The 14,731-nt window shown below is 39.7% G+C and overlaps 1 protein-coding gene across 1 annotated transcript in view; it reads left to right on the top strand.

Moving 5' to 3' along the window:
* Positions 1-14,731, top strand: part of SYTL3 (synaptotagmin like 3) — a 30,325-nt gene that overhangs the window by 13,509 nt on the left and 2,085 nt on the right. Inside the window, 7 exon segments of the mRNA XM_034060297.1 lie at positions 2,925-3,068; positions 6,173-6,345; positions 7,899-8,001; positions 11,717-11,887; positions 12,098-12,197; positions 13,375-13,483; positions 14,386-14,591. Coding sequence (XP_033916188.1) covers positions 2,925-3,068; positions 6,173-6,345; positions 7,899-8,001; positions 11,717-11,887; positions 12,098-12,197; positions 13,375-13,483; positions 14,386-14,591 — 1,006 coding nt within the window.

The following is a 14,731-nucleotide window of genomic DNA, read 5'->3' as shown; positions in this document are numbered from 1 at the left end:
GGCAACAGTTAAGTACTGGAGTGCTGCTTTCATTGTGGCAAACCACATTTCAGCGTGGCTTTATTCCACTGGCAGAGCACTGCTTTTTTAACGCAGCAAAAATGCTGCAGTTGGAGATAATATGGATTTAAACTATGTTGCATTGTATGCTGGTCACATGCAGCCTGTCATGTTGATGAATATGGATTCTTTGTCATGAATTGGATTCATGACATGTCATGAACTGGATTTGTCATGAATTGGATTCAATATGGATTCTCTTGTCACGAGGATGAATATGGATTATTTGGCTTGAGAAATGTACTAGTAGGAGATGACAAATTATTTGTGTGGCTTTTTAATTGCTCATTTAAAGACTTGGTACTTAATTTATGTCCACCTTTGTGTTACAGAATTTGAAAGATAGATTTTAATGGGCTTTGTGTGTCAGAGCACTATTTCTCTGAGTCGTGGAGCTTTTGTCCCATTCAAACCAGTTAGACTACATTTATGCTAGAATTTTAGTTTTACTAGAATTACTGTTGATTTTTTTTCTTGTAAATGCTATCTTTGATGTTTAGAGATTTGGTTTTTTTAATATTAAGGAAATTTTACTCAGCTGTCCATGCACTTATCTGATGGCTTTTGTATCTTTACTGTGATTTTAAAAATTAGTTTTAACTTCTGTCAGTGGCAGTATTGCATTATTCTTCCATTTTTTTTTCTTTTCCATCTTTGTTTTCCTTCAGTAATGGTAGCTGTTTACATTATTACTAAAACTATGACTTCAGTTTAGAGACAGGACTTGGTTTAAATTACGCTTGCAAAACAACTACTCACATTTATAACAAAATCTGATGTATAAATCTTACTTACAATGATTTCCACCACAAAAAGAATTCTCATTTTCAGAGAATGCATGGAAACAGTGGGGTGGTTTTGCCTAGAAAGTGTGTATTTTTCTCCAGGAATGGCTGGGAAGTAATAGCTGTAACTCTGCCATTTTGAACGTGCAGGGTATAAGACGGGGGCACCACTTCAGTCTCAAAAGCTTTATCTGTTTCTTAAGGAGGTTTTCCAAACATATGATCTGTTCAGAGCTTGATTCTTTCATTAAACTTAAAAGAGGTTATATTTAACTTCAGTAATAGTGAAGAAACAATCCCACGGCAAGAACTAGCAGCCAGTGTAAAATCTGGATTTAGGAAGTTAACTGAATAGTGTTTTCTAGGCCTCTCTTAATCAGAATCTCCAAGCTCACTAAAGGAACAGCCTTACTGGGAAACAAACAGATGTGTGGAAGCTTTGGAAGCTGTGGTGTGTCAGTAGCTGTGGGTCACCTCTCCTGTGACAGTGGATGCATGCTGCTTCAGATGTTAGAGCTGGGCTAGGGGAGAGTCTTGCTTGTGTGACCTGCTAGTTTATTGTTGTTAGTTATGTTGCCCTGTCAATTACTTATATTCTGTTTAACACAATAGAGAAGTCTTTTCTGATCCAAGTAGAAGCTAATATTTGGTGTGTAGTAGGTTGTTTTGGTTAGCAAGTGAGATTCGTGGCGTTTCAGAAATATGATGGTTTGGTGGTGTTTGGGGATTTATGAGACTCTATTCTGAATATGGTTTCTGTTCATTTCCTTTTCACAAAAGAAGTTAATGAATTCTTACATCTATTCTTAAAGTAGAGCAATTACTACCTGTAACAATTTCTGTGTATAATAACAGACTAGTGGTTTAGATTTAGCACATCCTTTGGTTTAGGTTTTTTTTCGGGGGGGATTTGTGGCTTTTTTTTGGGGTTGTTTTCTTTTTTCCCAGAAGTAATGTCAATATATTGTCTCCTCTGTTATCCTTATTCTTTAGTGCTTTCTGTTGATTGTGTGGGAAGGCCTCCCAGGTTTCTTAAATGTATTTGCATAGAAGAGACTACATATTTTGCAGGCCTTTTTGTTGGTTCAATTACACTATGTTTTTTCCAGTCTTTCAGGTAATCCCTGTTATACGTTATTTTAAAGAAATTATTTTATTAGCTCTTAACCATGTAAAGCTTCTTACCTCACTCTTTTCCTACCCATTGAGCTATGAATGTACTTTTCATAGTTTGTTTTATCTAGGGGTGGTGGTGTGCCAGAATGAGCTAAAATCTATCTTCAGCTTATTTCCAGCTTATGTGTTAGTCTTTCAGCACTTCATTCTATTAACTCTTGTTACTTGTAACAGAGGTGGCTGAAGTTAAATCTCAAGGAGTTTTGCTACTATATATGTTAACTTTTCACAATTTATCAGGGTATTATTAATGGGAAAATTGGAAAGGTGGATGGACCTAGTCAAAGCAAAGTCAAGAACACCTCAGAAATGTAAACTTTGTCTATAATCAAAGTTAAATAAGAACTTGTGAATCTGTTTCTATTTCCAAGTCTCTTTCATCTTGCATAGGTAGACATGGGCATGTGTCAAGCATATTGCAAAATACTATTTTGAGTTTCCTGGAGGCAAGGTTTTGTTGTTGTTTTTTTTTTTTTTTTTCTTTCACCAAATTACTAGTTTGTTAAAGACTAATAAGGACTTTTATTAGTATATTGCTACTTTTAGTCTGTTATTAGTAGACTGTTTCAGTAATTGCTGCAGTACTGATCCTTAGATTAGGTTGTGTTATGTTTGGGAAATTATGAATATACTACTAGCTGGGATGGGGAGAATTGCAAATGAAATTAATAATTCAATGGAGTAATGGAGTTACTAAATTGTCTTTGAAAGTGTGCCAGCTGTGTGATGTTGATCAGAGTGAATTGCAGCAGTTTACTGAATTTTCTTCTGATGTGATAGCATTCCTGAAGGAATCAGGGCATTTTTCTTAAAAAAAAAAAATAAAACCACCACACACACCCCATTCTTCTCCTCCCACCCCTTACCCTCCCACCCCCCAATTACTTGCTGGATTTCTTACAGATTAGAAGTATACCCAGTCTTCAGCAGCTCATTACTGGGGCCCAAAATGACAGTGACATTCTGACCAAAAGGAATTGCAAGGAGGAAGAAGGCATAACAACCAGTCCTACAAGTGATGCAGTTTTCTGTGATGGCAAAAAACATGTAAGTTAAAGGGTGAAGCACAGAAGCCCAACAGAATAGGTGTCTAATGGAAACAGATATAAAAGCTGAGATCTTGTGCAAAATGTTGGTGTATTTTGGGTTATGTTACAAAAGGAAGGAAGACTTTTACTTGGGTTTTTATCTGATGAAAGACTAACAGCCTTTGGCACAGTCTCCAGAGTAACACTGAACTTTTTGAAGCAGAAGTCCAATCAAATTCATAATGGATAATTGATGGATATATCCATTAATAATGAATAATTGATAGATCAGCTTCCTCTGATTTTGCAAATGCAACTAACATTCTTCCCATTTTATAGAGTTGGAATTGTGAACACTATTCTTTCTAACTGAATAATAGTTTTTCTCTTAAAACTTTATTTAATGGAAGGGGTTTTATTCTGTAAGAGCTGTGGTAAAAGAAATGTCAGTGGAAATTCAAAAGTCAGAATGCCAGTGAAGGAAGAGGAAACTGACAATGATGGAAGCCAGAGGAGCAGTTCATAGGTTTCGGGATGGCACTGAATCATCCTTTGATAGATGGCATTCTGAATACTGCAAATGAGAGAGAAGGAAGCTAGTTATAAATGAATTCAGCACATGCTTTAGAGCCTCTGTAATTGACTGTGGAAAGTAATTTGTATGCATTAGTGATGAGGTTAAGCAGGGCGAGGTATCCGAAGAATCCATGACTGATATAAAGAAGGAAATGAAAATTACTTTTAGGGAATTAAATTAAAGTAGCCTGCTCACTTTATACTCACACTTGTGAGTATAAACACTCACAAGGGCCTTGGTGCATACTCATAGTTTACTGCACTGCGGAGTCAAGGTGTTAAGTTACAAATGGGTAAGTTTTGGGTTTTGAATGACAGTTGTGATTCTAATTACAACCATTTGAGCTGGGCTATAGAGAGCCCAGGCTTAAAACTGAAATATTTTCTACTATCTTGTAAGGGGAAAGGTCAAGTTCCATTAAACTTCCCTTTATGGGTGTTGGATATTGATGACTACTCCATGAGAATGTATCTCCCAAAATATCAGATGAAATTGCTTTCAGTCATGATAGCAGAAATGCAATACATGAAGTCATTTAATCCCTCTTTACTGAACCAAAAGGATGAATGATTTCTGCATTGAATGTGTGTGACTCCTGATCAGATGGAGATATATAGTGATGTTCAGTCCAAACATCATTAATCAGAACATACATCCAACCTTTCTAAATAAATAAGAGCCTGGAGAAGAGAAGGCTGCATGGAGACCTCATAGCAGCCTTCCAGTATCTGAAGGGGGCCTACAGGGATGCTGGGGAGGGACTATTCATTAGGGACTGTAGTGATAGGACAAGGGGTAACGGGTTGAAACTTAAACAGCAGAGGTTTAGACTGGATATAAGGAAGAAATTCTTTACTGTTAGGTGGTGAGGTACTGGAATGCGTTGCCCAGGGAAGTTGTGAATGCTCCATCCCTGGCAGTGTTCAAGACCAGGTTGGATGAAGCCTTGGGTGATATGGTGTAGTGTGAGGTGTCCCTGCCCATGGCAGGGGGATTGGAACTAGATGATCTTAAGGTCCTTTCCAGCCCTAACTATTCTATGATTCTGTGGAATAAATACTGTGGACTTTGCAGAACTTTTTTTAGGGCATATAAGCTAAGACAAAAATCTGTTTGCATTCCTCTGTCATGAAGGATTTTGGTGGAAACTAAGCATTTTCTCTTCAAATGAATAAAAATGTCAGTGAGCAAAAGAACAGAGCTGAACAAAGCTGTAAGGGAGATTGATTACACTGATGTGCATCTCGTGGAGGGGGCAAGACTACATGCAAGAAGCATCAGGTCAAAATAGTCCCAGCACTTCTTATGACTTCCTCAGTAAGCACTGAATGCTCTGACCCCTCTTTTGTCAAGCTTGTATGTTACTTAGATCTTACAAGATAGTGTAGATAGCTGCTTTAAACTGATTAGGCTGTTGGTGTAAATTTTAAAAAGAATATTTGGCAAGCTGCACAAAGGAGGAAGAGCTTCTGCATGGGAGAGAGATAAGATCTTCTAAACACCACTCTGCACTCTTAGTTGCTGGGTTGTGCAATGTAGAGCTTGTTGGTTAACCAGTCCTGTGCAGGCTGGTGTTTATTTTCAGAGGGAGGAGTGATCTAACACATATCTTGGAAATCTAGGGCACTGTTGCTCTGAGATTAATCACAACAATTATGTCCTTGTGACATGCTATGCTAAAGGTTTCTAGGGCTAACTTTAAATATCATTATAAATTAATGGAGACTGATCTATTTTGATTGATTTGATAATATGTTATGTTGAAGTGTAGATAGCATCATGAAGTTACATGTCTGTGCTGGGCCACAGAAAGGATTGCAGTCTTTTCCTTCCACAGATGCAAATGCTATTTATCTATGGATGGTCAGTATCCAAACTTTTGCCCCATAGGTGAAAGTAGGTAAAAAGAGAACAGAGTGGCTGAGGTGAGCTAAGGAATACCTTCTTTCTGCACCAACATACAACAACTGGGTATCTTTGTATTTCAATCTTTCCTGAACCGTCTGCTGCAGTATGGTGTATGTCACTTTTATATGGAACTGGGGGATATTGTAGAAAATTTACTGGATGTGCAAGACCACTTTTGTTTCCTTTAATACATGATATAAGCTAACATCTCAACAGTGTACCATACTATAAGCTATGTATTAAAAGCAGTCTAATTCAACGTTTTGTATGTCCTTGTATTTCAGAGCCTTTCCCCTCCCCCCCCCTTCCTTTCAGACACTTCTCCCATTTTTCTCCTGGTAAGCCACATAGCAGTTTTATTTGGAGACAATTTCTAGATCTAGATATTATCTAAGAAAGCATTTTCTTATCCTGGAGAGCTTACAGAGAGGAAAAGGCAGAGCAGTAAAATTGTAATTAGAGTCATAATTTTCAGGGCTGTTGTGGAAGCAATAAGGATGTCTTCTACAGATTACCTTAAATCTTGATTTGCAGTAGCTCTACAGTCATGTATGTAAAGATACTGACCTTTGAGGAAAATGCATGTCTTGTCCTGTTTGATCTGAAGCTATTTTCCCCAAACACTTGTCTTTTCTTAGGGGAGTTTGTATAGTCTTAACAGCACTTGCACTGAGTCTGGAAATTTTGGCAAAGCTAATGTCATGGGAGAAATAGAGTTTGCCATGAGATACATCTTCAAAGCTTGCATCTTAGAAATTTGTATCAAGAGATGCAAGAACCTGGCTTATGGAGAAGAGAAGAAGTGTAACCCGTAAGTATTTTGTAGAGAAGCTGAAAAAAACCAAGGAAAATATTCTGTGTTTAAGATATTTCTGTGTTGTGACTGATGTAGCATAGTATACTATATTTGCACTTTCAGAACATTCAACAGAGATACCAGCCCATTTTACATATACATACTTGAAGTCACCCTCACCCAGAAGGCACATGTTTTTTGTGCACCTTACAGAAGGTTTTGATAAAGACAAGCTTGGTGATTAAAGTTTTTCTGGAACAGCAGCTAGTGAAGCAGGGCAATTTGGGAGCACATGAGAAGTGGCTCAAGGTTCTTTGAGCCCTCTGGTAACTAAGCCAGGCAAGCAGTTGCTGGAAGCCTGAAAGGCAATGTGTGAAGAGCTGTGTAATGAACATTACACTCTCTGTTGGTATGTATTTATATACTTCTGGTGGTTCCCAAGCCAACCAGAAAAGTACAGTCAATGTATTCACTTAACACACTTGCCAGAAAGCAGATTTTCAGCTGATTTTTAAAACCTACTGAATTATTTAGCTCGTTGACTGGAATGGCTACTTTTTAATTACATTGGTCTGGGGTGATACAGCAAGAGGCTAAAACATCTAGTATCTGGATATTTTAAAAAGTTATTGCGTATGGATAAGTTTGGAAGGAATAGGGAAGATGTGTAAGCTCTGCACTGACAATATGAGGTACAGCTGATCTTACTTTTGAGTAAGTTAATCAAGTGGCTGTTTTAAAACTGGTTTTAATCATGATATCTTAAAAGTATACAAGCATAGTTATAAATTCTTGGTATTGTGTCAACAATCACTCCTTTCCCTCCAAGCTGTGAGCAAGCACTCTCTGTTGCAAATACTCTTTAGTTTTGAAGCAATAACACAACTCAAGCCCACTGAACTCTCATGAAGGTGAATATTTAATGTTTACATGACCTACACATAAGAAACTTTGGGTAGGAATCATTGGAAGCTTGATTCAGCTTCCAGACATTTTTTACTGGGTTTCCTTGAATCAATGTTAAGGCAATTTTCAGCACTTTCACTGTAGTGGCTATTATAACAGGTAGCATTTGTAAAAAGCTATAAATTATTATGTATTATTTGTATGATTATACCTTTTTTTTTTTGGACATGGTACTTTATGTTGTAAAAATGAGATGTTTTATTCACAAGCAAGCAGCAATAATCCTGACGTTAATTGAGCTAATGTTTTTCTTCTTGAGCACATAATACACTTTATTTTCATCACAAAACCGTCACTACAGCTGACAAGGTACCTTGGTGGCTATTTTATGAGAGGCCAAGAGTATGAAAACAGAAGATTCCTATTCAGATACCGATTCTTTGACAATTAGAATTGAAACGTATTAGCTGAATGGTATACAGGGATCTTTATAGTCTCTGTTTTTACTGAGAGAGGGTATAGATCATAGTTTGCCATTTTATTGCTTGGAAAATTATAGTCAGGAAATTTGTTCAAGAATTAAGGAAAACCTCATTTTTCTTTGTTTGCTTCTCACCAACCCTTTTCTCTGGTTACCTTCCATATATCCTTCTCTCTACAAGGTATGTTAAGGTTTATTTACTTCCTGATAAATCTCCTCGGAGTAAGCGGAAGACAACTGTCAAAAAGAGAACAGTGGATCCAGAATTTGACGAGACTTTGAAGGTACTGTTTGCAATTGTGTGCTGCTAAGTGTGTTTTTGGAAGGTAATGTTTCTTTTTGTAATGTACAATCCTGCAAGTTCAGAATTGTCCTAATGGGGTGAATCTAAGAGTCACTGACAACAGTAATTGAAAAAAATTATGGTTTTCAGTCCAAATAAGAGAAAATGCTTTTGGAGTTATAATAGTAAATTGTAAATCATTAAAAGAGTCTACCTTTGTCCATGAAAGCGTTACTAATGAATTCCATGTTGTTCTGAGTTATCTTGTGAGAAAACAAAGCATCTTCCAGAGATGCTGCTTTTTTTTTTGTACATTTGGGGACTGGGTACATTGCAGAGCAGCATGTATTTTACACAACTATCCCTTTCAATCAATACACTTTGTCAGTGCCACTGAGAGTGTGTCTCTGCTGTTAGCTGAATGCTAACTGAATTCCAGCAGCTCTAAAATATTGTCTGCCCCCTTTTCCCTATGCAATTGATGCCAGGCCATCTCTTTGTAGTTCTAATTACAAACATTAAGAATCCCACTGGGCAACAGTAGTTGTGTTCTTAATACTTTAATGCCTTGCAATATTATTTCTTGCATCCTTGTAAGAGCTGTGTGTAGAAAATAGAAGCCATTATTTTTGCTTCATAGACACTTAATGAATTGTGAAGCTGAAGCCGAGTACTGCCACCCTGTTCATAGAATCATAGAGTCATAGAACAGTTAGGGTTGAAAAGGACCTTAAGATCATCTAGTTCCAACCCCCCTGCCATGGGCAGGGACACCTCACACTAAACCATGTCACCCAAGGCTCTGTCCAGCCTGGCCTTGAACACTGCCAGGGATGGAGCATTCACAACTTCCTTGGGCAACCCATTCCAGTGCCTCATGACCCTTACAGTAAATAATTTCTTCATTATATCCAATCTAAACTTAAATCATAGACTAGTTAGGATTGGAAAGGACCTCAAGATCATCTAGTTCCAACCCCCCTGCCAGGGGCAGGGACACCTCACACTAAACCATATCACCCAAGGCTTCATCCAACCTGGTCTTGAACAGTGCCAGGGATGGAGCATTCACTACCTCCCTGGGCAACCCATTCCAGTACCTCACCACCCTAAAAGTAAAGAATTTCTTCCTTATATCCAGTCTAAACCTCCCCTGTTTAAGTTTCAACCTGTTACCCCTTGTCCTATCACTACAGTCCCTAATGAATAGTCCCTCCCCAGCATCCCTGTAGGCCCCCTTCAGATACTGGAAGGCTGCTATGAGGTCTCCACGCAGCCTTCTCTTCTCCAGGCTCAACAGCCCCAACTTTCTCAGCCTGTCTTCATATGGGAGGTGCTCCAGTCCCCTGATCATCCTTGTGGTTCTCCTCTGGACTTGTTCCGACAGTGCCATGTACTTTTTATGTTGAGGGCACCAGAACTGAACACAATACTCCAAGTGAGGTCTCACAAGAGCAGAGTAGAGGGGCAGGATCACCTCCTTTGACCTGCTGGTCACGCTTCTTTTGATGCAGCCCAGAATACGGTTGGCTTTCTGGGCTGTGAGCACACACTGCAGCTGGCTCATGTTCATTTTCTCATTGACCAACGCCCCCAAGTCCTTCTCTGCAGGGTTGCTCTGAATCTGTTTTTCTGCCCCACCTGTAGCTGTGCCTGGGATTGCTCTGACCCAGGTGTAGGACCTTGCACTTGTCATGGTTAAACTTCATAAGGTTGGCATCAGCCCACCTCACAAGCGTGTCAAGGTCCCTCTGGATGGCACTCCTTCCCTCCAGTGTATCAACCAAACCACACAGCTTGGTGTCATCAGCAAACTTGCTGAGGGTGCACTCAATCCCACTGTCCATGTCACCAACAAAAATGTTGAATAAGACTGATCCCAGCACCGATCCCTGAAGCACACCACTTGTTACAGGTTCCAGCTGGACATTGAGCCATTGACCACAGCTCTTTGTGTGTGCCCATCCAGCCAGTTCTTTATCCACTGAGTGGTCCACCTATCAAATTGATGTCTCTCCAATTTAGAAACAAGGATGTTGTGTGGGATGTCAACCGCTCTACCCCTGGCCATCAGTTCCGTAGTCCCATCATAGAAGGCCACCAAATTGGTCAGGCAGGATTTCCCCCTAGTAAAGCCATGCTGGCTGTCACCAAGCACCTTGTTGTTTTTCATGTGCCCTAGCATGCCTTCCAGGAGAATCTGCTCCAAGATTTTGCCAGGCACAGAGGTGAGACTGACTGGTCTGTAGTTCCCTGGGTCATCCATTTTCCCCTTCTTGAAAATGGGGGTTATATTTCCCTTTTTCCAGTCATCGGGAGCTTCACCTGCTGCCATGATTTTTCAAATATGATGGACAGTTGGATTAGTTTTGTTGTTCCCAGCTCCAGTTTTGTACTCAGATCACTACATATCGATTTTGTGTGTGTGTTAATGAGCTGCAGTAGTATGTAAGATGATGACTTCTTCAGTAATGTGTTGTCTTGGAAAAGATAGGAGACAAAGTTAATGGAGGGGAAAAGCTTTTATTGTTGTTCCTTGAACTACACAAAAGCTTCAGTGTTACCCCCATCTTTTGCCGTGTATGAGCAAGAATTTTTGGTGAGTGAAACAGGCAATATATTTGAAAAGACCCTTGTAAAATTCCGTAGCAACAACAAAAAATGCAAGTAATGTACATAACTCTTATATAGCCTGAAGTCTGTATATAGGGTTTAAGCTGGAAGAAAAAAAATCCTGAAGTTGGAATAACTGGTCCTAATTGTTATAGCCCCTTTTCTAAGCCAAATAATGCAGAACTGAAAAAGGAAAGTGAGAGCCATGCCTGAACTGGCTGTATGAACACTAAGGATAGTTTTGTTAGAAGTCTTTTGAATTAGTTTAATTATTAATTTATCCAGAGTAGTAGAAATGGTCAGCAGATCACAGTGCTAGGACAGGTAAACTACATAATGATACCAAGATCCAACTTGGTGAGATTCAGCTGCAAATTAAGGTGCCTACATTTGGGTAACTCCATGTGTAAGAGGTGTATAGGTGCTCTTAAGAATCACTGGAGCCCAGGGTGATTAGTTCCACAGCTTACACCCAGCCTGTGATTCAGCAGCCTAAGTATGGATAGTGATGTCCTTGCCTCCAGCTTCCAGCCCAGGTGGATGTAGGTTCCCTCTAGGCTGGGTATCACATTTACAGTCTTATATGGGTATGTTAGATACCCAACAATGCCTCAACAGGCTCTAACTATGTTTTGGGAGCAGATCAGGGCTGTAATTAGTGATCAGCTGAATTACTTCTTTCTTCTTGCTGACTGCATTGAGTATATGTCCCCTGATCAGAATGGAAGTTGAGCACCCTTGTTAGGCATCTCAGTTTTGAACTGGCCTCCAGAGTAGCCAAATTCTGCTTGGAGTGTATTAACAGAAAGAGGGAGAGAGGGGGGAAAAAAACCCAAAAAACCCCACCAGCAAAAATGGGCAAGAATTATTTCAAGTTCTGAACTAACAACCAGAATCTTTAGCAAGGCAGGTCAAGGTATTCCTGGAATGTTATTTCATATTTGGATGAGTGTTATTTAACATTTAAATAGTGGAGTAATATGCAGATTGCAAAGCACATTCAGACAGCATGGTTCTGTCTGTATCCAGATGCCTTCAGCCATGCTGTGGCTGGCCTGGGAATGGGCCTCCATTCATCCTCTAAATAATATTTATCTTTCCAGTACAAGATTGAATACTCCCAGCTGGGAAGTCGGCAGCTTCAGATCTCTGTGTGGCATGCAGGAGCACTCAAATACAGGGTGTTTTTGGGGGAAGTGGTGATTCCACTGGCAGCATGGGATTTTCAAGAGGACTCAATGCAGTTGTTCAGCTGGTACCAGCTCAAGCCGAAGGTGATTCTCAGTTTTCATGCTTAGTTATATTTTAAAAACAAGATGTAGTAAAAGCTATGAAAAATATCACCCTTCTGAGATCATTGGAGGGAAAAATGCTGTCAATCCAGCCCATTAAGAAGGACATGTTGCAAACATAAATAAACTGTGAGAAGGATGTGGAATAGAATGGTTGCAGTAATGTGAATTTCTGTGTGTTCCTTTCTGCAGCTTGAAAAGCCTGAATATGATCTTATCGAGTACAGTGGTGAACTGCTCGTGTCTGCAAGACTGTCAGCACCAGCTCAGTATAAAAATTTCCGGTTTGAAGGTATAAAATGTTTCAGCATACATCACTATATATGCTGGATCCCTTGGCTAGAAAAGAATTGAGACTGATGAGGGACTAGCAATGTGTCCATCTAACATGTCTGTACCGGGTATAACAGCTACTGCAAATAGTGGTTTGTGGTGCATTATATTTCAAATTGATTAAGATCCAGACATTTGCCAACTTCATCTTTGTTTTTTTAACGTCAACAAAAGCTGCACAGTATAGTGGTAGCATTATGATGCAACCAGCTGTTTGGGAAGCTTGTGCCAGTCATAGTGTTGCTCGTAAACTTTTTTCTGGAGGTGGTGCAGATTTAATGCCCAAGGTGGAGTCTGCCAATTTGGGGAAAAGGTGGAAAAGAAATGGCTGCAAGAGTACCAACCACCACCCTTAGCTTGCTCCAGTGGTTTCATTTAAGAGAGATTTTTTCACTTAGAAGGTGTTTGGGTCAAAATGTACAGTCAGGATTCAGTTTTTGGAAATGAAAGACTTGTAAGATACATTAAGTATTGCTGTAGTGTGTCAGAGCAAGCACCTGCTGGTGGAGTAAAAGAAACATCTTGGGAGGAGGAGGGATAGGACAACCTCATTGGAAAATTGCCTTCCTAAATCATAGTGAGATATACAGATGTTCAGAGCTCTACTCTCTCAGGTGTCAGGACCACAGCATAAGGTAGAGGCCACTATGAAGATCTAATTAGCTGTTAGGCTAATTTTGTTTCCTTTTCCAAATGACCCAAAAGTTACCAATTTTCTTTAATTTTTCTTCCCTGTGCATGTCTGTGTGTTGGGTCTCTATAACTAGAGCTGTAACAGAGGAGCAGAATCACACTGTATTTGGCTGTTTCTCCTGCTTCTGGCTTTGTTTCAGAGAAACACTCCTGTAGGTACTGCCCTGTATTTACTTTATACAAATACATCAGAAAGCTTGGTCTTTGGAACAGGAATCACAAAGCAACCTGCCACTCATTGCTTGCCTTTTTGGGGAGTGTGTGACTCATACCCTGTACAAACAGGTTAAAATCTTTCAAATGATCCAAGTGATTCTGCATTAGCACTGTGAGTCCTTATCTCAGTAGTACCACTTAGGCATTTTCCTGCTTACTGATAGCAACATCTTAAGCTTTTGGCTGAACTAACTGGTTATTTCATGTGATAAATGCTCTTGTTGCAGGAAGAAAAGACCAAGGCGTTCCCAGCTGCCAGCTTCAGGTTGTGATAACTGGGGCCAAGAACTTGCCTGTGCTGAGAGCTGCTGGAATGCCGAACCCATTTGTTATAGGGTATGTATGAGACCTAACAATTCAAACAGAAAATGTCATACACGTTCTGTGTGAATGTGTGTTAACGGGTTTTCAGTAGGAGATTGGGCCAAGAAAGTGGCATTGTCTGCCACTCTTAGATGTTCCTTGTAATGGTGGCATTTGGGTGCCTGCACAACAGCTGCATTCAACAGTGCAGTGACAGGGCCCACTGGCTCTTTGGGTCCTGAATGGAACTTCAGTAGTGACTCATGTCATTAAAATTCAGAGGTCACTAGTTTAAGTACCTGGTTTTAGATACTGGGGGTGCGGTTGGGGTAGTGCCAATCAGAGGGTATTTTAATTCTTGTTTTTCATGTGTGCCTTTACAGAATTAAATATATATTTGGGTACATTTAAAAGGGAACCTTTATCCTCTTCATTTTAGATATTTTAAAAGAAGAAGGACTGAATTTTTCTTCAGTCTGCTGAGTAACTTGCATGTGGGATCATTTTACTTTCTTACTGTCCAGCACCAGATGCCATTGGAAATATAATACTGGGGTACATTTCCACCATCACGTAAAGCCATTTCATTGTTTGTGACACCGATCTTCAGTGAAATGGGCCAGAAATTTAACTATTGAAAAGCAGGTTTTGGGCAGAATTGGGTGAGAGAACAGGGAGTAAAGATTTCTTCAGCAGTCAGTGACAGCAAAAGGAAGACAGCCTAGAAGAGCCTACTTGCACCCATGCTGAAGGCAGACAGGAAAAGGAACAAGTCCCAAAATAAACACATTGGGACCATGTTCTACCTTGCACTTAAGCTGAACTTTCGTACTATTTAAAGCAAACCAAAGGGCGCCCTGGTTGATTATTGCAAATGTTCTGTTTTCTGGTTGAGAAATCAGTAACCTTGCTGAACTCTAATCGTTTTGGGGAAGTTGTCTTATCCTTCCAGACCAACCAGAGGTAAAGCAGAAGTCTCCTGTCTGGAAGAAAGAAGCCTGTCCCCAGTGGAATCATTTGTTTGTCTTTGATGGTGTGACCCCAGCTCAGCTGCAGCAGTCATGTCTACACTTGACTGTCTGGGACCAGTCAACTTCCAGCTCAAGTGATCAATTCCTAGGAGGAACTACACTTGGTGCAAGTAGGTTCTTTATCATGAAAAATTGGAGGCAAATTGGGAAAAGTTCATTTACTTTACATTCTAAATAATACTTACACTATGCTATTTATCACCCACTTCTGTGTGCACCTTGCAGTCTTGGGCTTTGATCCTGTAAGAAA

Source organism: Melopsittacus undulatus, chromosome 3, assembly GCF_012275295.1.
Source record: "Melopsittacus undulatus isolate bMelUnd1 chromosome 3, bMelUnd1.mat.Z, whole genome shotgun sequence".
In the NCBI taxonomy this organism is placed as follows: domain Eukaryota; kingdom Metazoa; phylum Chordata; class Aves; order Psittaciformes; family Psittaculidae; genus Melopsittacus; species Melopsittacus undulatus.
Note: the sequence above shows the minus strand (reverse complement) of the source record. Positions and strands in the feature narration are given on the sequence as shown.